Raw genomic sequence first — 21,315 nt, 5'->3', positions numbered from 1 at the left:
GGACAGACAACACCACCAATGTGTCCTGGAGCTCTGCTTCCCCAGAGCCCTTGCCCACTAGGACAAGGGAGAGACAGGCTGGGAGTATGGATCAACCAGTCACCGCCCATGTTCAGTGGGGAAGCAATTGCAGAAGCCAGACCTTCCATCTTCTGCATCCCACAATGACCTTGGGTCCATACTCCTAGGGTTAAAAAACAAGAAAGCTATCAAGGGAGGGGATGGGATACAGAGTTCTGGTGGTGGGAATTATGTGGAGTTGTACCCCTCTTTTTTAAAAAAATATTTTATTTTATTTATTCCCTTTTGTTGACCTTGTTGTTTTATTGTTGTAGTTATTATTGTTGTCGTCGTTGTTGGAAGTTGTACCCCTCTTATCCTATGGTTTACTCAATGTTTCCTTTTTATAAATAAAACATTAAAAAAAAGGGAGTTCGGAGGTAGCGCAGCGGGTTTAGCGCAGGTCGCACAGCCTAAGGATCCTGGTTCGAGCCCCCAGCTCCCCACCTGCAGGGGCCTGGCCTCACAGTAGGTGAAGCAGGTCTGCAGGTGTCTATCTTTCTCTCCCCGTCTTCCCTTCTTCTCTTCTTCTCTTTGTCCCAGCTGCGTCCAGCTCAGCGCCATGGAGCCCTGCGGCCTGTGCCCTGAGGCCCCGTCGCCACCACGCCGCATTGCTTAGCGCCGCTTCGTGTCACCTCACCCCCACGCGCGTTGTGTCACGTGACGTCACGTCACCCCTACGCGCATTGCGCTGCGTTGCGTCGCACCCATAGGCCCCAGCGTTGGGGCCCGGGTCTGCGACTTGGGCGCCAGGCCACGACTGTGCGGAGGCTCCCTGCATGGAAGTACTGCTGGGGAGTCACGACGGTGCTGTGCTGGACAGCAGCGGCGAGGTCCATCGTGCTCGGCCCATCTACTGTGATTCCTCCAATTCCAAGTAAGTGGTCCCCGGTGCCACCTGTCCTGGAAGGCTCGGGTGTCGCGCCTGCCCAGGAAGGTGCTGGGTGGGGGGACGGGCGAAGTCGGGGTACAGCCTCAGAGGGGCCAGCGCCGCTGGACACCGTACCCAGGGCCAGGCACACCCCGAAGAGGTGACTGTGCGCCCCCCCAACCCCCAGGACCCAGCGGCCTTGAGCGGGCCAGTCCCTGGATAAGGGCCATGCGCACCCCCGGCAGGGGTGCACCCGGGGGAGGTGTGCGCGAGCCCCCAGACCCCACACCCCGGGCAGGGACACCCTGGAAGGGTGGCTGCGCGCCCAACATCCCGCTGTTTTCGGCTTCCAGGAGCGCAAGCACAAGGACCCCGCCGTAGAGTCTGGGCAGCCGGCCTTCCCTTTCCTTCCAGCCAGGAGAGGGGTCCTGGGGTCCCAGGGCCTCGCCCAGCATGTCCATGACTGTGGCCTCCGAGCGCCCTGAGGACCCGCCGGGGCAGCTCGAGGCCAGGCAGTGCGCCTCCCGCCCACCCCAACCGCCCGGGCAGGAGGGGACCCCGGTGGAACCCACCGGCCTGCCTTGGCTTCGGGAGTGGCCAGGCCCAGAGAACTTTCCGCGCGCCCGCCGCTCCCAGACTAAGGTGAAGGCCTGGGCGCGGGGTGTGGATCCAGGTTGGGGGGTCTCCTCACACTTCTAGAACTGGAGTGTTTTCTCTGCCTCTGTCTATCTCGAAGAGACATGCATTTCTGAGCTGTGCCCCATGCTGGCTGGCTCCAACCCCTGTTGAGCCATTTGCCAGGCTGTGGGTTGGGTCTGGGATGAGGGTCTGGCACTTTGCAAACTGCTGGTCCAGGGAGGCCACTCCCAGCGCCCCCCCACCCCCTACCCCTTTCAGGAGGCCTGGGCCTGGCTGGGCTCTTTGTGCCATGGGGGGTGGGCGGGGGGCGCCTGGGGCTCTTGTGTCTGCGAGGACAGTCCTGGGGGGACTGCAGTCTGCCTGCGCACAACAGGGCGGCCAGCGCACTGGCAGGTGGGAGCTGCAATAGGAGCTGGGCAGAGCCAGGCAGGAGCCAATCTTGGAGCTGGGTAGGAACCGGACAGGAACTGTGGTTTAAAAAAAAATAGGAAATTTTAAAAAAGGAAAAAAATGTGACTTATTAATACCAAAAAGAGAAGCAGAGCATGACTATGGCACAAGCAATGCTGGGGATTGAATTCAGGACTTAATGCCTACAGATCCACTGCCCTAGCCATTTTGCAATTCTAGAGTATAAATAGGTTATTTTATTTTTTTGTTGTTGTTTTCACCAAGATCTCATTGTCTCCCTTTCTTTTTTTTCTTTTCTATTCTTTTCCACTCTTTTTAAATTTTTATTTATTTTTCCTTTTGGTTTCCCTTGTTGCTTAACATTGTTGTGGTTATTAATGTCGTTGTTGGATAGGACAGAGAGAAATGGAGAGAGGAGGGGAAGACAGAGAGGGGGAGAGAAAGACAGACACCTGCAGACCTGCTTCACCACCTGTAAAGGGACTCCCCTGCAGGTGGGGAGCCAGGAGCTCTAACCAGGAACCGCCATCTTTCCTCCGGTCCTTGAGCTTTGCGCCATGTGCGCTTAACCCGCTGTGCCACCACCCGACTCCAACTGTCTCCATCTCTTAACACTTTTTAAATAAGATTATAATATAGTCCTAGCTTTGATAGTACATATACTGAAATTGGCATGATACAGAGAAGATTAGCATGGCCCCTGCTCAAGGATTACACACAAATTCATGAAGTGTAACATATTTTTTCAAAAAAAGTTTATAAAATATATGTACACATTATAAATAATTAAAATCTTTTAAAGATCCAGTTAATGCAAGCTGAGAGGTGGTTCAGTGGTAAGAGGTCTGGATTTGCATGTGTGGGATCCTAGGTCTGTCTGAACCCTGTTTCTACATATGCTGGAGCTCTTTTAAAAGATTTATTAATTAGTGAGGGAGAAAGGGAGGAGAAAGAGAGAGAGAGAGAGAGAGAGAGATAGAGAGAGAGAGAAAACACTGTAGCATCAGTCTGTAACATGTGATGCTGGTGGTAGAATTCAGGACCTCATGCTTGAGTCCAAAACTCCAACCATTGTGCCAGCCTCCAGGGCTGCAGATTGGCTTTTTTGAAAAAAATCATGGTAATATTGTTCTCTTAACTGTACATCTTTTAAGTAATACAAAGACTTTTTAAAAATTATTCTCAAATATTGTGCCTGGGGATCAATCCCACCCAGAACCTTGCACCTGCATGGGACAGCTGAGAATGGAGACTGGCGGGGAGGCTTCACAGTTCCAGGTTCAGTCCCCAGCAGCAATATCAGCCAGAACTAAACAGTATTCTAGTAATCAACAAATAAATTAAATGAAAAATAATAGTATATAAAAAAAAAAGAGTGGGTGTCGGGCGGTAGCGCAGTGGGTTAAGCACACGTGGCCCAAAGTGCAAGGACTGGCAGAAGGATTCCTGTCCCAGCCTCCAGCTCCCCACCTACAGGGGAGTCGCTTCACAGGCAGTGAAGCAGGTCTGCAGGTGTCTCTCTTTCTCTCCTCCTCTCTGTCTTCTCTCCTCTCTCCATTTCTCTCTGTCCTATCCAACAATGACGACATCATCAACAAAAACAATAATAACTATGATAACAGTTAATCAAGGAAAACAAATGGGAAAATCAATAATAATAAAAAATAAAAAAGTAAAATGGAAAACATAGCCACCAGGAGCAGTGGATATGTAGTGCCAGCACCCAGCCTGGAGGCAAAAAAAAAATTTAAACTGAAAAAAAAATATTAAGAATGGGGAGTCGGGCAGTAGCGCAGTGAGTTAAGCGGAAGCGGAGCAAAATGCAAGGACCAGCTTAAGGATCCTGGTTTGTGCCCCCAGCTCCCCACCTGCAGAGGAGTCACTTCACAGGCAGTGAAGCAGATCTGTAGGTGTCTATCTTTCTCTCCCCCTCTCTGTATTCCCCTCCTCTCTCCCTTTCTCTCTGTCCTATCCAACAACTATGACATCAGTAACAACAACAATAATAATAACAACAACAAAACAACAAGGGCAGCAAAAGGGAATACATAAATAAATATTTAAAAAAATTAAAAATATAACCCCTAGGATTTTAAATTGACAACTTATTTATCACACTGAAATTATCATCTACCCTTCCTAGTTTTTAGTTTCCAAAGGTGATCTGACTGGAGAATAGATGAGTTTGGTTTTTTATAATTATTTTCCCCTTTGTTGCCCTTTTTTTTAATACTTATTTGTTGTTATTGATGATTGATGTCATTGTTGTTGGATAGGACAGAGAGAAATGGAGAGAGGAGGGAAAGACAGAGCGGGGAGAGAAAGAGAGACACCTGCAGAACCTGCTTCACTGCCTGTGAAGCACCCCCCCTGCAGGTGGGGAACCACGGGCTCCAACTTGGATCCTTATGCCACTCCTTGTGCTTTGCGCTGCCTGTGTTTAACCCACAGTGTAACAGCTAGACTCTCTGCTTTTTTCTTTTAACATAAACCTATGGTGATGTTTAGAAGCTATGGAAACAGTATGAGGTGGCTTGCAGCACTGCATAGAACTTGCTGGCAGGAGACTTGATCCTAGATGCCATGTATGCCAGAGTGATGACCTGCTTCTTACTCTCACTAATAAATATAGAAGTGCATCTACTAAAAAAGAAAATGTTTTACCTCAAGTCATTTATATGAAAAAAAAGTTCAGATAAATAAATGTCAGTTTATTAGTCATCTTATGGTTTGATACCCAGAAATAAATACAACTTTGATTTTCAAACAAAAATTAATAATAGGGGTCAGGTGCTGGTTCACCCAGTGAAGTGCATAGTACTATGTGCAAGGACCTGGGTTTGAGCCCCTGCTCTGTGGCCCTGCTCCCCACTTGCAGGGGGGAAGCTTCACAAGCAGTGAAGCAGGTCTGCAGGTACCTCTCTGTCTCTCTCCCTCTCTGTCTCTCCCTCCTCTCTTCATTTCTCTCTGTCCTATTAAATAAAAAGTAGGAAAGAAAAAGCAAACAAACAAAAAATTATGAAGCACTCTGTGGAGCTTGAAAGGGCACACAAGGAAGAAGATAATTTGTGGATCTTGCCTTTTGTTCTCATCTGATGAGCCAGTTATTCTGTGCCATGTTACCCTTATTATTCGTTATCTTAAATTTAGACCGTGGTGGCCAGGTGGTGGAGTGCCTGGTTGAATGCTCACATTATAGTGCATAGGGACCCGGTTCAAGCTCCCAGTCCCCACCTTCAGGGGGAAAGCTTTGTGAGTGGTGAAGCAGTCTGCAGGTGTCTCTGTCTCTCTGCCTCTCTATCTCCCCCTCCCTTCTCAATTTCTCTGTGTCTATCCAATAATAACAACAACAACAATTCAGAGTGTGGTGGTGACTGGCTGCCTGCTTACCATAAAATAACTTTCCTTGAAACCCTGGTATAGTAGATTGTGATAAAAATAAAGATAATAATAGAAAATTAATTTACATGATAGAAGTCTACATCAAATTGGCATTTGAAATAAGAAAGGTCTTTTTTGAGGTCCCCTGTTAGGGAGCACATGAGTGGAAACAAACTGCTTCTGGAAAGCCTTGTTTTCAGTAGCTTAACTTTTTCCTTTCTTTAATATCCTTTTCTTTTTAAACTATCTATTTATTGGATAAAGACAGCCAGAACTCGAGATGGAAGGGGGAGCGAGAGGGATGGAGAGACATAGAGACACCTGCAGCCCTGCTTAGTCACTTTTGAAGCTTTCCTCCTGCAGTGAGGATCAGGGGCTTGAACCCAGGTCCTTGTGCATTGTTATGTGTTTAACCAAGTATACCAGTGCCTGAATCTCCCCCCCTTTTCTCTTGGCTTTTCTTTGTCTATTTTTCCTTTCTTTCTTTTTTTGCTTTTGAGCTTATTGCCAGGTTTCAGGGCCAGCACTATGAATCCACTGGTCCTGACAGCCATTTATTTATTTATTTATTTTTGGCTAAGACTTGCATGGGTCCTTGTACTTCATACTATGTGCACTAAACCCAGTGCACCCCACCTACTCTACCCTCCCATTTGCATTCTTTTATAGGTGAGAGGAAATACAAAATAAGAGGCAAAATCTTCACCCAGCACTTTGTTTAGGCAAGAAGAAGCTCTGCAAATGTCCCCCCTCAGCTCAGAGGGAGAGGGGAGTTTCTCTGCATGTGATGCCTCTTTTTTTTTAAATTATCTATGTCTGGATTGACTGATTGATTAGACAGAAATGGAGAAATTGAGAAGGGAGGAGCATATAGAAAGGGAAAGAGATGGAGACACATGTAGCTACATTTCACCACTCGTGAAGTTTTCCCTCTGCTTGTTTGGGGCCAGGGGCTTAAACCCAGGTCCTTGTGCACTATGATGTATGCACTTAACCAGGTGCACCACCAACTGCCCCCCTGTTTTTTTGTCTTTTAAAGAAGCTCCCACTTATTTTTTTTTGTATACAACTCTCTATGTATGCTATTCTCTTTTAAAGTCTTATTTATAAAAAGGAAACATTGACAAGGCCATAGGATAAGAGGGGTACAGTTCCCACCACCAGAACTCCACATGGCATCCCCTCCCAATAGCTTTCCTATTCTTTATCCCTCTGGGAGTATGGACTCAGGGACATTATGGTGTGCAGAATGTAGAAGGTCTGGATTCCGTAACTGCTTACATGCTGAATATAGATGTTTACTGGTGGATCCATACTCTCAGCCTGTCTTTCTCTTTCTCTAGTGGGGCAGAGCTCTGGGGAAGTGGGCTCCAGGACACATTGGTGGAGTCGTCTGTCCAGGGAAGTCCAGTAGGCATCTTGGTAGCATCTGAAACCTGATGGCTGAAAGAAGAGTTAACATATAGAGCCAAATTGTTGACCAATCATGAACCTAAAGGCTGGAATATTGCAGATGAAGATTTGAGGTCTCTGTTTTGAAGATAGCTAGTAGGCCTATTTTAGTTCTATTCCAAAGGGTTATATATTCCAGTGGGATATTATATTCCAAAGGGATATTATATTCCTACTGCTTTGTCCTCCTCTCAGGCAGTCTCATCGTGCAGGTAGCAGGGGTGGGTCTGGGCAAAGCCCTATTTCTTTTTCTGGCTCTGAGATTTTGAACTTTACATCCTGTCTCTAGATTCTATTCAAACTTAAGTCTGTCTCTAAACCCTAACACCATCAACACAAAATGAGTTGAGTTAGATTCTTAAAATTTATTTTGGATTTGAGTCCCCACCACACCTGCAGAGGAAAAGCTTTGTGAATGGTGAAGCAGTGCTGCAGGTCTCTCTCTCTCTCTCTCTTCTCCCTCTCTACTTCCCCTTTCCCTTTTGATTTCTGCTGTTACTATCCAATAAATAAAGATAATAAAAATATTTTTAAATTATTATTTTTAATTTTTAAAATATTTATTTTCCCTTTTGTTGCCCTTGTTATTTTATTGTTGTAGTTATTATTGTTGTTATTGATGTCCTTGTAGTTGGATAGGACAGCGAGAAATGGAGAGAGGAGGGGAAGACAGAGAGGGGGAGAGAAAGATAGACACCTGCAGACCTGCTTCACTGCCTGTGAAGCAAACCCCCTGCAGTTTGAGAGCCAGTGTACTTAACCCACTGTGCTGCTGCCTGACTTCCTTTAATTTTAAGGAATTTATATTTAAAATTATATTTTTATTTGATAGAACAAGGCAGTTCATACAAGGAAGGGAGATAATGGAGAGAGAGAGAAAGACACGTGCAGCTCTGCTTGCTTGTCAAGCTTTCCCCCACCCCCTAGCAGGTAGGCACTGGGGCCTTGAACCTGGTTCCTTAGTCATGGTTATGTGCATGCTCAACTGAGATCACCACCACCTGTGCCTATTTTAAAATTATTAAAGAATTTCTTAAGAATCCACTTAGCTCATCATCTGCACTATTCCAGCTTAGGTCCATGATTGGTCAATGATTTGTTTGGCTTTGAGTGTTAACTCTTTTCAACCACCAGGTTCCAGGTGCTAGCATGATGCTGACCAGACTTCCCAGGACAGACAACCCCACCAGTGTGTCCTGGAGCTCTGCTTCCCAAGAGCCCTTTCCCACTAGGGAAAGAGAGAGACAAGCTGGGAGTATGGATCAACCAGTCAACGGCCATGTTCAGCGAGGAAGCAATTGCAGAGGCCAGACCTTCCGTCTTCTGCATCCCACAATAACCTTGGGTCATACTCCCAGGGTTAAAGTATAAGAAAGGTATCAGGGGAGGGGATGGGATACAGAGTCTGGTGGTGGGAATTGTGTGGAGTTGTACCCCTGTGCTTTACTCAGTGTTTCCTTTTTATAAATAAAAAATTTTAAAAAGGGAGTTCAGAGGTAGTGCAGCAGGTTTAGCGCAAGTGGCACAGCATAAGGATCCTGGTTCCAGCCCCCAGCTCCCCACCTGCAGGGGTCTGGCTTCACAGTCAGTGAAGCAGGTCTGCAAGTGTCTTTCTCTCCTGGTCTTCCCTTCTTCTCTTCTTCCCTTTGTCCCAGCTGCGTCCAGCGCAGCGCCATGGAGCCCAGCGGCCTGCGCCCTAATGCCTCCTCGTCCCCATGCTGCATTGCATTGCGTCGCACCCATAGGTCCCAGCACTGGGGCTCGACCCCGTGCCCTGAGCACCTGGCCACGACTGTGCGGAGGCCCCCCGCGTGTAAGTACTGCTGAGGACTCAGGACAGTGCTGTGCTGGACAGCCTCGGCCAGGTCCATCGTGCTGGAGCCCATCTACTGAGATTTCTCCAATACCAAGTAAGTGGCCCCAGGGGCTCTGTGCCCTCAATGGCTTGGGTATTGCCCCTGCCTGGGAAGGTACTGGGTGGGGGGAGGGGCGAAGTCGGGGTGCAGCCGCTGAGGGGCCAGAGTCCCTGGACCCTGTCCCCAGGCAGGGACACCCTAGAAGGGTGGCTGCGCGCCCCCAGATCCCGCTGCTTTTGGCTTCTGGGAGCAGGAGCGCAGGGACCCCGCCAGAGAGTCTGGGCAGCTGGCCTTCCCTTTCCTTCCTGCCAGGAGAGGGGTCCTTGGGTCCCTGGGCTTCCCCAGTGTGTCCTTGCCAGCAGCTCCCAGCGCCCCGAGGGTGAGGACCCGCCCATGCAGGAGGATTCCGGACAGTGTGCCTCCTGCCCACCCCAACCGCCAGGGCAGGAGGGGACCCCGGAACCCACCAGTCTGCTGTGGCTTCAGGAGCGGCCAAGCCCAGAGAACTTTCTGGGCGCCCGCCCACCCGAAATGTGCGCCAGCTGTCCTTCCTCTCTGTGTGGCCCACGATGAGGTCCTCTGGGAAGGTGGTTTGGAATCCTGAACTTTGAGTTTGGCCTGGGGCAACATGGCGAGCCAAGCTCCCAGACTAGGGTGAAGGCTGGAGCGCGGGGTGTGGGTCCAGGTTGGTGGTCTCCTGGCATTTCTAGAACTGGAGTGTTTTCTCTGCCTCTGTTTCCCTCGGAAGAGACATGCATTTCAGAGAAGTGCCCCAGGCCGGCTGGCTTGAACCCATGTGTAGCACTGGTGGTCATGTGCTGGTGGTGCAAAGCACAAGGACCGGAGTAGGGATCCCGGTTCAAACCCGACTCCCCTCTTGCAGTGGAGTCCCTTCACAAGCAGTGAAGCCCGTCTGCAGGTTTCTGTTTCTCTCCCACTCTCTGTCTTCCCCTCCTCTCTCCATTTCTCTTGTCCTATCCAACAATGACCACATCAGTAAGAACAACAATAATAGCTGAAACAAAGAAACAAACAAAACAAGGGCAACAAAAGGGAATAAATAAATAAAATATTTTAGCAATGTTGATGTCTGGGAACAGGTCTTATACTAATTTTAGCTAAAAATGCCAGTGAGAATTGGCAACCCTCCCCCAAGTTTATATTTCTCCTGCAGTTATTCACAGTGGCATTTTAGATGAATTCAAAGTGTGTTTACTACATTTTGGTGACTGGAGATAGCTCATCTGTTAGAGTGCATGCCTCCCATGTTTGAGTCCCTGCATTGGAGCATCAGCACCATCCATGGCCTCAGTCCCTTCATGGGTGGTGACAGGTGCTGTGATGACTCTGTCTCTCTTTCTCCAACTGCACTCTCTCTCTCTCTCTCTGAAAATTTATTTTAAATATTATACAGTTGGGCATTAGGGCCACTCAGTAGCACTGTACAGATGGCAGGGCCAGGATTATTCCCTGCAGTGATTAAAATAAATCAAGAGCCAGGGAGAGAGCATAATGGTTTTGCAAATGGCATTTATGTCAGAGGCTCCAGGGTCCCAGGTTCAAACCTTCCTACCACCATAAGCCAGATCTGAGCAGAGCTCTGAAAAAAAAAAAGAAATTAAATTCAAATAAGTCTCCTTTCAAATGAGCTCTTCCAAGGAGCCTTCCTTGTTTGTCCTCTCCACAGTGTCAGTCAGGTTTCATGTTCCACCTTTACTCCCTCACTTCCCTCTTTGTTTTTATCTGGGTGATATTTCCAGGAGTCTAGAATCACACTGTGATTGGTGGTCTCTTCTGTTGAATTTCTGTCTTCCCCATTCAAAAGTTGGTTGCATGAGAATTGGGCCTTTTTTTTTTTTGTTCTCACTATAAGACACTTTCATTTCTTCAGGAAAATAACTTAAATAGGTAGGCCAATCTGTAGGTGCAGATAAGAATTCACTAGTAGCCACTTGTGGTGGACGGTCATTAGCACCTTGGGGTCCAGAACCTGGACAGTGTTGGAAACTTCCCCTGGAAGCTGCATGGACATGTCTGAAACATACAGTCTTGCAAACCAAGGTCTCATCCAAAACTGTTAATGATGCTTGACAGAGGCAGAATGTTGAGGTGGTTGTGTGTCTAGTGGTAAATAAAAGACAGGTGTCCATCAAGCTTCCTTAACAACTAGGAAAACCACAGCTCACAGTTCTCCAGTTTAGGAACTATATAGCCCCCATTTAGAAATAGCCCAAATGCCCTATGACAGATCACTGGATAAAAAAGTTATGGGACATATACTCAATGAAGTATCACTTGGAAAATAAAAAAGATGATATTGTGTCCATTGGGATAAAATGGATTATACTTAGTGGATGAGTAAGGAGGTAAGGTACAGCTTCAGAATGGTTTCACTCACATTCAGAATGTAGAGAATTAAACACACAAATGTGAAAAAAAAAGATGTGCAGCTTTATCTAAGAATGTGGGAGAACTATAGTGGTTACCAGGGGGTGAGGTGGGGACACACATGTTTGGTAATGGGAGCAGTGAGAAACTGTACTCCTAAATGAGGGGAAAAAGAAGAAAGGAGGAAAGAGGAAGACAGAGACAGAAGGATACAGAAAAATTAGGAATGTTATACAGGTACTAACAACTGCATTTATTGTAAGCCATTAATCCCCCCTTAAAAAAGAGATGAAGGAGGAATTCAGTAAAACATTTTTGAAATTTGAAAGTAGTGATAGAGGTGGAAAAAAAAGCTTAGGTGAGTTTAAAGGTATCATGAGCAGATAAATATATATGTCTGACTCTGTCCTTGTGAACATCCTGACCATGATACTATAATCTAGGCAAGTACTACCACTGGGTCAGTAGAACTAAAAGTCCTTTCTTACACCTGCATGTGAGGCTGCTGTCATCTCACAAGCGAAATACTGGTTTTTAAAGATCAATAGCTGGGGGCACTGCTGGTCCCAGGAGGCTGTTCTGCAGTGTGTCAGTGATGTCAAGAGCCTTAGACTGTGACATCACAGCTCCAGTGGCCAAGGCTACTGCAGAATCTTCAGACTTGAGGACGAAGTTGGCAGTACTCGGGGTATTGTACTCTTACTTTACTTCAAAGTCAAGGAGTAAGAGTGAAGGATGTCTGCTTCTACCCAAAAGTCCTCCAGGCTTTCAGGGTGTCTTGGCTGGCTCTCCTGCTTGAGGTAGGCTCTCCCTGTGCTGGGTGTGGTTGTCAGAGGAGCAGGGCAGTGATGGGAAGTGCTCTGCTTCATTCCCTCTGAAACATGGGAACAGACTCTGCTGGTCTTCAGCTCTGGTTTCATGAAGAGAGAGTCCTGTTCTTGGCACTCAGTCCTGCGGAATATGAGAAAGCAGGTTAGACCTTCTTAGGCAGACACTTCTCAGGGTCCAGGGGAGGGTTTTCTGTATAAATAATGAAATGAGTAAAATAATCTGCCGTGTTTGTCAAGAACTTTCATGTTCTATTGAATTGAGTTGTCATAGCTGTTAAGACTGGACAGTCCTATTGAAGTTCACCCATAGTTCAGTATTATCTAGCCACTTCCTTGCAGTTAGAGATATTTGGATCTTTTAGTGTTATTTGCTGATTCTGATAATTTTTCCCCAAAGTGTAATAATTGCTTTAGACAAGATTGGAGTCAGTTTTCCAGATTCCTGTTACCTAAATTTTTAGACTCACCTGCAGCCACATTGCCCTCACCTCTCCACAGCTCTACATGCCATTTAATGTAACCTCTGCTAGTTCCCAGAGAACCTTCTTATTGTGTTGGAGATTTTTTATTTCTCTCTCCCTTTGTCTATTTGCTTGTTTTCTTCCTCGCAGCTCTGAGTGGCCTAGCTGCTTCCTCTCGCCCTCCCGTCTAAGATGGCGAGGCCCAGTGTCCTGACTTCAAACTGCTCCCTTCTCCATCAGTCCCTGAGCGACCTCATCTCTCACAGGGGCTCTCTATAACCCAGGGACTCCTGACTGGAAGTCTGGGTTTCTGTTTGGCAGATTAAAATAAATGACTAGCCTGTCGTGTCACTGAGGATGTCAAGCATACAAACCTGCTGTCTATTTGAGCCCTTACTGGCTGTGGTTGATGTGTTCCAGGGGGTCTTCTGAGGACTCAGCCACTTCTGAAGGAGAGTATGCTTGGGAGGAGCCCTGTGGCAGGCTGCTGCTGGCCACCACAGCCATGGTCAAAAGGGGTCACAGGAGGCAGGCGCGACAGCTGCACCTATACTCACACGTCTTGCTCATCTCTAGCTCAAAGTATATAGATGCTCCATCTCCACGTATGACCTGGGGGTGGGGACAGTGCAGGCCATGTGGGCCAAAGCAGCACTGAATGCTGCCTCCTGGTGCCACCTCCTGGGCTGGTTGGCTGTAGTGGTTACGTTATGCATGTGCAAGGCCCCAGCAGTGCAAAAAAAAAAATGTACATACCAGGGGGGGAGAGAGAAGGAGAGTGACTGTGACTGGAGAAGTTTCTGGCACTGGGTAGAAACAACTGAGCAGCATAAATATTAGGTCTGGTCTGTGGCACTGCATATGCTTGTGTCATGTATTATTCTCTCTCTCTGTCTCTCTCATCAGTCACCAAATGGATTTTTAAATTAGGCTACCTGGTGATCTATTCCTCTCATCCTAAATCAATACTTGAAAAAAACTGGAAATAATCTTTTTTCTTTCCTTTATGAAAAGGAATTGAATTTTTTTTCCAATTGTGTTCTTTTGTATGAAGGCCTAAAATAAACTAGCAGGTCTGAAGTAAAAAGTGCATCACTTCTATTAATTTATGAGTTTTATTTATATAGTATATACAATTAAATGTAAAAAAATATAAGTGTCAGAATTTCAGCAACAGGAAAGGATACTCATTGTTCACTGAGTGGCATTTGTAAACACTGAAGTACAGAGTGCGGCCACACTGGAGCCTCAGCTCTGAGGGCTGGCTGCTTCCTGCCTTTGGTGAGATGTCTCCAGGATCAGTCAGCACACACAGTGCTCAGGCCCTTCTCCCCACTCTTGCTGAGCTGCCAGATGAGGACAGAGCTGCAGGAGCAGGTCTTCATGGGCTCGGCTGAGAGTACAGGGCAGAGTGAGTGAAGTCTTCTTGCTGTCTCTCCAGGTTTGAAAGCAACTTCACGATCAAGCACTCGGTGCCCCTGCGTAGCCTGTGGGTGTCTGCCTACCTGGAGAGGTCCAGGAGAGCCACCAGCAGAGACCGGAGGTCACTCATTGTAGGCTGGTCCAGGAAAAGCTTCGTGGTCACTTTCTCGTAAGACCTCCATCTTGGTTTTCCATGTGGTCATGACTTTTACATCTAAAACATTTTTATCTGGTTGTTTGTAAAGCCAATTGCTCAAGCATGAAGTCTTTGTTTTTCTCTCTCATTCTCTTCTGAACATTAAAAGGGAAAAACAAAAGAAAGCATGGGTCATCTGGGACAGTGTAATCATGCACGAGAGGGCCAGCAGACAAAGAAAGAAAATATGGACATCAGTATTGTGTGGAGTTGATCTTGCACTGCAGGTATGTTCAGCAAAAGCAAGAGTGGCATTCCTGTCTGGAGAGGTATTTTTGCCAGTACAAGTGTAATGAAATAATGCAGATATCTGTACAGCAGTGTGGCCCTCTCTCCTGCCCTGCCCCATGGTGGTGAGTTCTGGTTTAGAGCCACCTGCCACTCAGGCAGGTGTTGGTCCCTCCTTCACATATGTATCATACTCCATTATGGATTTCTGAGGGACTTGTGGTCAGCACTCTTTATTTTCCCTTCCTTACAACTTGTGATTGGAGACAACAGCTATTTTCAAAGGTGAATTGAAATTCCATAAACTGCAGACACTTATCATGGTGAGATGGGAAATTTTACCCATGTGAGAACAACTAGACCATAAACCATCACCCTTAATCCTGCACCCACACACACACACTGTTGTTGAGTGAATCAATAGGCCCAGGTTTCCCCTTTGCATGATTCTCAAAACAAGTTTCCTTCCCTCCTTCCCCAGAGCCCTGGGCCATGGGTTCTCGGTCAGAAGTTGAGAGAAGTTGCAGATCTGGAGTTCCAGCCTCACAGACCATGTCATACTTTCCAGGGCTCCTCTCACTTGCCTGAACTAAAACTCCTTACTTTCCTGAGATTTAGACTTGACTTCATAAGAATGTTCATCCACTTTGAAAAGTAGCACAGGATATTAAACATAGTAGCAACAAATACTGACTTGGGGGAAAAACAGACTAACAGCTCATCTTTTCTCCTTTCTTTTGGGTCCCTGTTGGATTTGATTAGCTGCATCTTTCTTGCTAACGACAGGGACCAGCCTGGAATGACTCCCCAGGACACCCTCCTTGTACAGAGGGAGGATGGGGCATGCGTAAGTGTTTTTTTTTAATTTCTTTATTGGGGAATTAATGTTCTACATTCAGTAGTAAATACAATAGTTTGTACATGCATAACATTTCCCAGTGTTCCATATAACAATACAACCCCCACTAGGTCCTCTGTCATCCTTCTTGGATTCTCTCCACCCACCGAACCCAGAGTCTTTTATTTTGGTGCAATATGCCAATCCCAGTTCTGGTGCTACCTGTGTTTTCCTTTCTGATCTTGCTTTTCAACTTCTGCCTGACAGTGAGATCATCCCATATTCATCCTTTTGTTTCTGACTTATTTCACTTAACATGAATTTTTTCAAGGTCAATCCAAGATTGCAAGATTGGCTGAAAATGGTAAAGTCACCATTTTTTATAACTGATATATATATATATATATATATATATATATATATATCATAAATTTCTCAGCCACTCATCTGTTGTTGGACACCTGGGTTGCTTCCAGGTTTTGGCTATTACAAATTGTGCTGCCAACATATGTGTACACAGAGCTTTTTGGATGGGTGTATTGGGTTCCTTAGGATATATCCCCATGAGAGGAATTATAGGATCATAGGGTAGGTCCATTTCTAGCCTTCTGAGAGTTCTCCAGACTGTTCTCCATAGCTGGACCAATTGACATTCCCACCAGCAGTGTAGGAGGGTTCCTTTGACCCTACAGTCTCTCCAGCATTTGCTGCTGTTGCCTTTTCAGATGTATGACATTCTTAGAGGAGTGAAGTGGTATCTCATTGTTGTCTTTACTTGCATTTCTCTGACAGTCAGAGACTTGGAACATTTTTTTTCCATGTGTTTCTAGACCTTTTGGATCTCTTCTGTGGTGAATAATCTGTCCATGTCCTCCCCCCATTTTTGGAAGGGGTTATTTTTTTCTTGTTGAGATTTGCAAGTTCTTTACATATTTTGGTTATTAGCCTCTTGTCTGAGGTGTGGCATGTAAAGATCTTCTCCCATTCTGTTAGGGGTCTCTTGGTTTGGGTAGTAGTTTCTTTAGCTGTGCAGAAGCTTTTTAATTTGATCTAGTCCCATAAGTTTATACTTGACTTAGTCTTCTTTTTAATTGGATTCATTTCATTGAAGGTGTCTTTAAAATTTATGTAGAAAGGGGTTCTGCCAATATTTTCCTCTAAGTATCTGATAGTTTCTGGTCTAACATCCAAGTCCTTGATCCACTTGGAATTCACTTTTGTATTTGGTGAAATATAGTGATTCAGTTTCATTCTTCTGCATGTTTCAACCCATTTTTTCCAACACCATTTGTTGAAGAGACTTTGCTTTCCCCATTTAATAGTCTGGGCACCTTTGTCAAAGATTAATTGTCCATAGGTGTGGGGGCTTACTTCTGGCCTCTCAATTCTATTGAGACACCGGTCAGTGTGTCTATTCATGTTCCAGTACCTAGCAGTTTTTATGACAAGGGCCCTATAATACAATTTGAGATCAGGGAGTGTGATGCCTCCGGTTCTGTTCTTTCTTCTCAAGATTGTTTTGGCAATTCTAGGTCTTTTCTGGCTCCATATAAACATTTGTAGCATTTGTTCTATTCTCCTAAAAATGTGTTTGGGATCTTGATAGGAATAGCATTAAGATTGTATATGGCTGTGGGTAGTATATTCATTTTAATGGTGTTAATTCTTTCAACCCATGAGCATGGAATATCTTTCCACTTCTTTGTGTCTTTTGCAATTTCCTTGAGTAGTGACTCATAATTTTCAGTATACAAGTCTTTCACTTTTTTTTTCCTTTTTTATTTAAGAAAGGATTAATTAACAAAACCATAGGGTAGGAGAGGTACAACTCCACACAATTCCCACCACCCAATCTCCATATCCCAGCCCCTCCCCTGATAGCTTTCCCATTCTCTATCCCTCTGGGAGCATGGACCCAGGGTCATTGTGGGTTGCAGAAGGTAGAAAGTCTGGCTTCTGTAATTGCTTCCCCACTGAACATGGGCATTGACTGGTCAGTCTATATTCCCAGTCTGCCTCTCTCTTTCCCTAGTAGGGTGGGTCTCTGGGGAAGCGGAGCTTCAGGACACATTGGTGGGGTCTTCAGTCCAGGGAAGCCTGGCTGACATGATGATGACATCTGGAACCTGGTGACTGCAAAGAGAGTTAACATACAAAGCCAAACAAATTGTTAAGCAATCATGGACCCAAAGCTTGGAGTAGTGGAGAGGAAGTGTTAGGGGGATACTCACTGCAAACTCTAGTGTACTTCTGCTTTCAGGTATATATTTTTGCAGTAGTTTATGGATACGTGTGAACATATGCTCTCTCTCACAGAATCTGGTGTATATCTAGGATTTGGGACTTTGTTAGAAAGTGAACCACCTGAGATGGAATTAGAGTATACTATGAAAGGAAAGGTCTCACCCAAGTAATGAAGCTGAAGGGTTGTCATTCCACACGTGTAGTCTCTGGACACAGTCTGAAGTGAAGCATGTTGAGGTGGCAATCGTTGTGTTGATTAGGATGTGATCGGCAGATGCAACATTATTTGATATGGATTGGGAGAGGCATACGGGAAAGTGGGTCCTATCCAAGGGTTCCAGGACTGGGGGAAGTAGAGGCTCTATAGTGGAGATGTGAGGTTCCTGCTGTCTTAGGGTTCAAAAAGACAATCAATAGTTAATGTTATCATCACATTATTTGGTAATTGGGTCGCACCCATAGGCTCCAGTGCTGGGGCCTGGGCCCTGTGCCTTGAGCGCCCAGCCAGAACTGTGCGGAGGTCCCCCATGTGGAAGTACTGCTGGGGACTCCCCAAGGTGCTATGCCAGACAGCAGCCAGCAGCCAGCAGCCAGGTCCATAGTGCTGGAGCCCATCTAGTGAGATTCCTCCAATTCCAAGTAAGTGGCCCCTGGTTCCTGTGCCCTTGAAGGTTGGGTTTTGTGCCCACCTGGGAAGGTGCTGGGTGGGGGGAGGGGCAAAGTCGGGGTACAGCCGCAGAGGGGCCAGCGCCCAAGGAACCAGTACCCCGGGCCAGGCGCACCCCTTAGAGGTGGCTGCACGCACCCAGAAACCTGCAGGACCCAGTGGCCTTGAGCGGGGCGCTCCCCTGGATCAAGGCCATGCGCATCCCTGGCAGGGGGGAACCCAGGGGAGGTGTCCATGAGCCCCCAGACCCCGCACCTCTGGCAGGGACACCCTGGAAGGGTGCCTGCGTGCCCTCAGATTGAGCTGCTTTCAGCTTCCATGAGTACAGGGACCCTGCAGGAGAGTCTGTGAGGTGGGCCTTCCCTTTCCTTCCTGCTGGGAGAGGGGTCCTTGGTCCCTGGGCCTCACCTAGTGTGTCAGTGCTGGTGGCTCCAAGCGCCCTGAGGGTGAGGACCCGCCAGCTCAGCTGGAGTCCGGGCAGTGCGCCTCCTGCCCACCCCAATCGCCTGGGCAGGAGGGGACCCCTGAACCCACCGACCTGGCTTCGGGAGCGACCAGTCCTAGAGAACTTTCCGCACGCCCGCCCACCCGAAATGTGCGCCCATTGTCCTTGCTCTCTCTGTGGCCCTCTATGAGGTCCTCGGGGAATGACTGTTAGGAATCCTGAACTTCGAGTTTGGTCTGGGGAAACATGGCAAGCCAAGCTCCCAGACTAGGGTGAAGGAGGCTGGGCACAGGGTGCAGGTCCAGGTTGGGGCTCTCCTCACACTTCTAGAACTGGAGTGTTTTCTCTGTCTCTGTCTCTCTCGGAAGAGACATGCATTTCAGAGGGGTGCCCCAGGCCAGCTGCCTCCAACCCTTGTTGAGCCCTGGGCCCGGGCTGTGGACTGGGTCTGGGCTGAGGGTCTGGCACTTTGCAACCTGCTGGTCCTGGAGGGCACTGCCAACACCCACCCCCAACCCCCCTCATGCAGGTTGCCTGGGCTTGGCAGGGCTCCATGTGTGGTGGGGGGTGGGCAGGGGTCGCCTGGGGTTCTTGTGTCTGTGGGGACAGTCCTTGGGAGACTGCAGTCTTCCTACTCACACAATGGGGCAGCCAGGATGCTGGCAGGTGGGAGCTGCACTAGGAGCCCCACAGAGCCAGGCAAGAGCCGATCTTGGAGCTGGGTAGGAACCGGGCAGGAACCGTGGTTTTTTTTTTTTAAAAAAAGGAAATTAAAAAAAGGAAAAATGTTACTTATTAATACAAAAAAAGAGAAGCAGAGCATGACTATGGCACATGCAAATCTGGGGATTGAATTCAGGACTTAATTCGTACAGAGCCATTGCCCTAGCCATTCTGCAACTCTAAAGTATAAATAGGTTATTTTATTTTTGTTGTTGTTGTTGTCACCAAGGTCTCATTGTCTCCCTTTCTTTTTTTTTTCTTGTCTATTCTTTTCCACTCTTTTTTATTTTTATTTATTTTTCCATTTTGTTGCCCTTGTTGCTTAACATTGTGTGGTGATTAATGTTGTTGTTGGATAGGACAGAGAGAAATGGAGAGAAGAGGGGAAGACAGAAGGGGGAGAAAAAGACAGACACCTGCAGACCTGCTTCACCACCTGTGAAGGGACTCCCGGACAGGTGGGGAGCCAGGGGCTAGAACCGCGATCTTGCCTCTGTTCCATGAGCTTTGCGCCATGTGCGCTTAACCCACTGTGCCACTGCCTGACTCCAACTGTCTCCATCTCTTAACACTTTTTAAATAAGATTATAATATAGTCCTAGCTTCGGTAGTACATATACTAAAACTGGCATGATAACAGAGAAGATTAGCATGGCCCCTGCTCAAGGATTACACACAGATTCATGAGGCATACCATATTTTTTCAAAAAAAGATTATAAAATATATGTACACACATATAAATAATTATAATCTTTTTAAGAGCCAGTTAATGCAACCTGGGAGGTGGTTCAGTGGCAAGAGATCTAGATTTGTATGTGTGGGATCCCAGGTCTGTCTGAACTCTGGTTCTACATATGCTGAAGCTCTTTTAAAAGATTTATTAATCAGTGAGGGAGAAAGGGAGGAGAGAGAGAGAGAGAGAGGAAAAACACTATAGCATCAGTCTGGAACATGTGATGCTGGAGGTAGAATTCAGGACCTCATGCTTGAGTCCAAAACTCCAATCACTGTACCAGCCTCCAGGGCTGCAGATTGGCTTTTTTGAATAAAATCATGGTAATATTGTTCTCTTAACTGTTAATCTTTTAAGCAATACAAAGTCATTTTAAAATTTTTTCTCAAATATTGTGCCTGGGGATCAATCCCACCCAGAACCTTGCACCTGCATGGGACAGCTGAGAAGCCTCCTTGCCAGTCTCCATTCTGTATCCTTTAAGAGACATGCAAAGCACTGCTCCTCTATGCACGGAGTCCCGCCCATTGCCTGCCTGTGGTGTGCACTTAGAGTGTGGAGGATCAGAAATAACTTGAATGTTTAGGCTGTCTGTGTCTGTGCCAGAAGGGGTTTGCTAAGAAGTAGTGGTTTGGAAATGTGAATTCCTAGCTTCAAGTCTACCTACTGATGCTCCTCTACAATCTGAGACCATCGCAGGCAAGGGATAAATATATTATTTGCGCTGTCAGTTACACTACTGCAGGCTAAAACAAGGGTAGGGAAAGTGGAACGGCCAAAAGTAGGGAAAACTAAGATATCTAAATCAAAGTGACTTGTGACAGTTACTGTTATGCATCCCACTTTTCCAAAAATACTACAAGGTTTACTGCAAATAACTCAAAAACATGGCTATTTTGCGCTTCCAACCCCAAAATTCTCTTTCAACCACATTCAGGTTTTACTTTAGTTTTTAAAGATTTATTTACTAGTGAGAGAATTAGGGGAGAGGAAGAAGGAGAACCGCAGCATCACTCTGACACATCTGATGCCAGAGATCAATCTTGAGACCTCACACATAAGAACCCCAAAGCTTTATCCACTGCACAACCTCCCAGACAGTGGCAGCCTTTATTTTTTTATAATTTAAAATATTATGATACTTTGCTTACTTAAGAGGCAAAAGATTTATACAATCTGAAGAGAACAAGAGTATACTTTGCTTATTTAAATGATACATACACTTTAGTAGAACTTATACATTTGAATAAAACTACATATATATGTAATTCAAAATCTAGGAAATAGAGAAAAATGAAGTGGGGGAAAAACCCTTTCCTGACCCTCGACCTTAGACTCTCTCAGTAGAAAATATTACAGTATGGTGTTTTTAAATGAATTAATTTATTTTCCCTTTTTAGTTGCCCTTGTTTAACATTGTTGTAGTTATTGATGTTGTTGTTGTTGGATAGGACAGAGAGAAACGGAGA

General features: G+C 46.4%; 1 protein-coding gene and 2 non-coding genes across 3 annotated transcripts; all 3 read left to right on the top strand.

Annotated features, from left to right (window-relative positions):
- The first annotated feature begins 765 nt into the window (after positions 1–765).
- Positions 766–13,944, top strand: LOC132532844 (rho GTPase-activating protein 20-like). The gene is made up of 2 exons (XM_060172217.1): positions 766–937; positions 13,791–13,944. The coding sequence occupies exons 1-2, from the start codon at positions 840–842 to the stop codon at positions 13,942–13,944; spliced, it is 252 nt and encodes an 83-aa protein (XP_060028200.1). The 5' UTR covers positions 766–839.
- On the top strand, positions 2,620–2,726 carry LOC132537190 (U6 spliceosomal RNA). Its single transcript, XR_009548653.1, has one exon. It is a non-coding gene; the product is annotated as a U6 spliceosomal RNA (small nuclear RNA).
- A 5,763-nt stretch (positions 13,945–19,707) lies between the features above and the next one.
- LOC132537250 (U6 spliceosomal RNA) lies at positions 19,708–19,815 on the top strand. Its single transcript, XR_009548711.1, has one exon. It is a non-coding gene; the product is annotated as a U6 spliceosomal RNA (small nuclear RNA).
- The last annotated feature ends 1,500 nt before the right edge of the window (positions 19,816–21,315 follow it).

This window comes from Erinaceus europaeus, chromosome 2 (assembly GCF_950295315.1).
Source record: "Erinaceus europaeus chromosome 2, mEriEur2.1, whole genome shotgun sequence".
NCBI classification, from domain to species: domain Eukaryota; kingdom Metazoa; phylum Chordata; class Mammalia; order Eulipotyphla; family Erinaceidae; genus Erinaceus; species Erinaceus europaeus.
The sequence above is the reverse complement of the archived record's forward strand: the minus strand, read 5'-3'. Positions and strand labels throughout refer to the sequence as shown.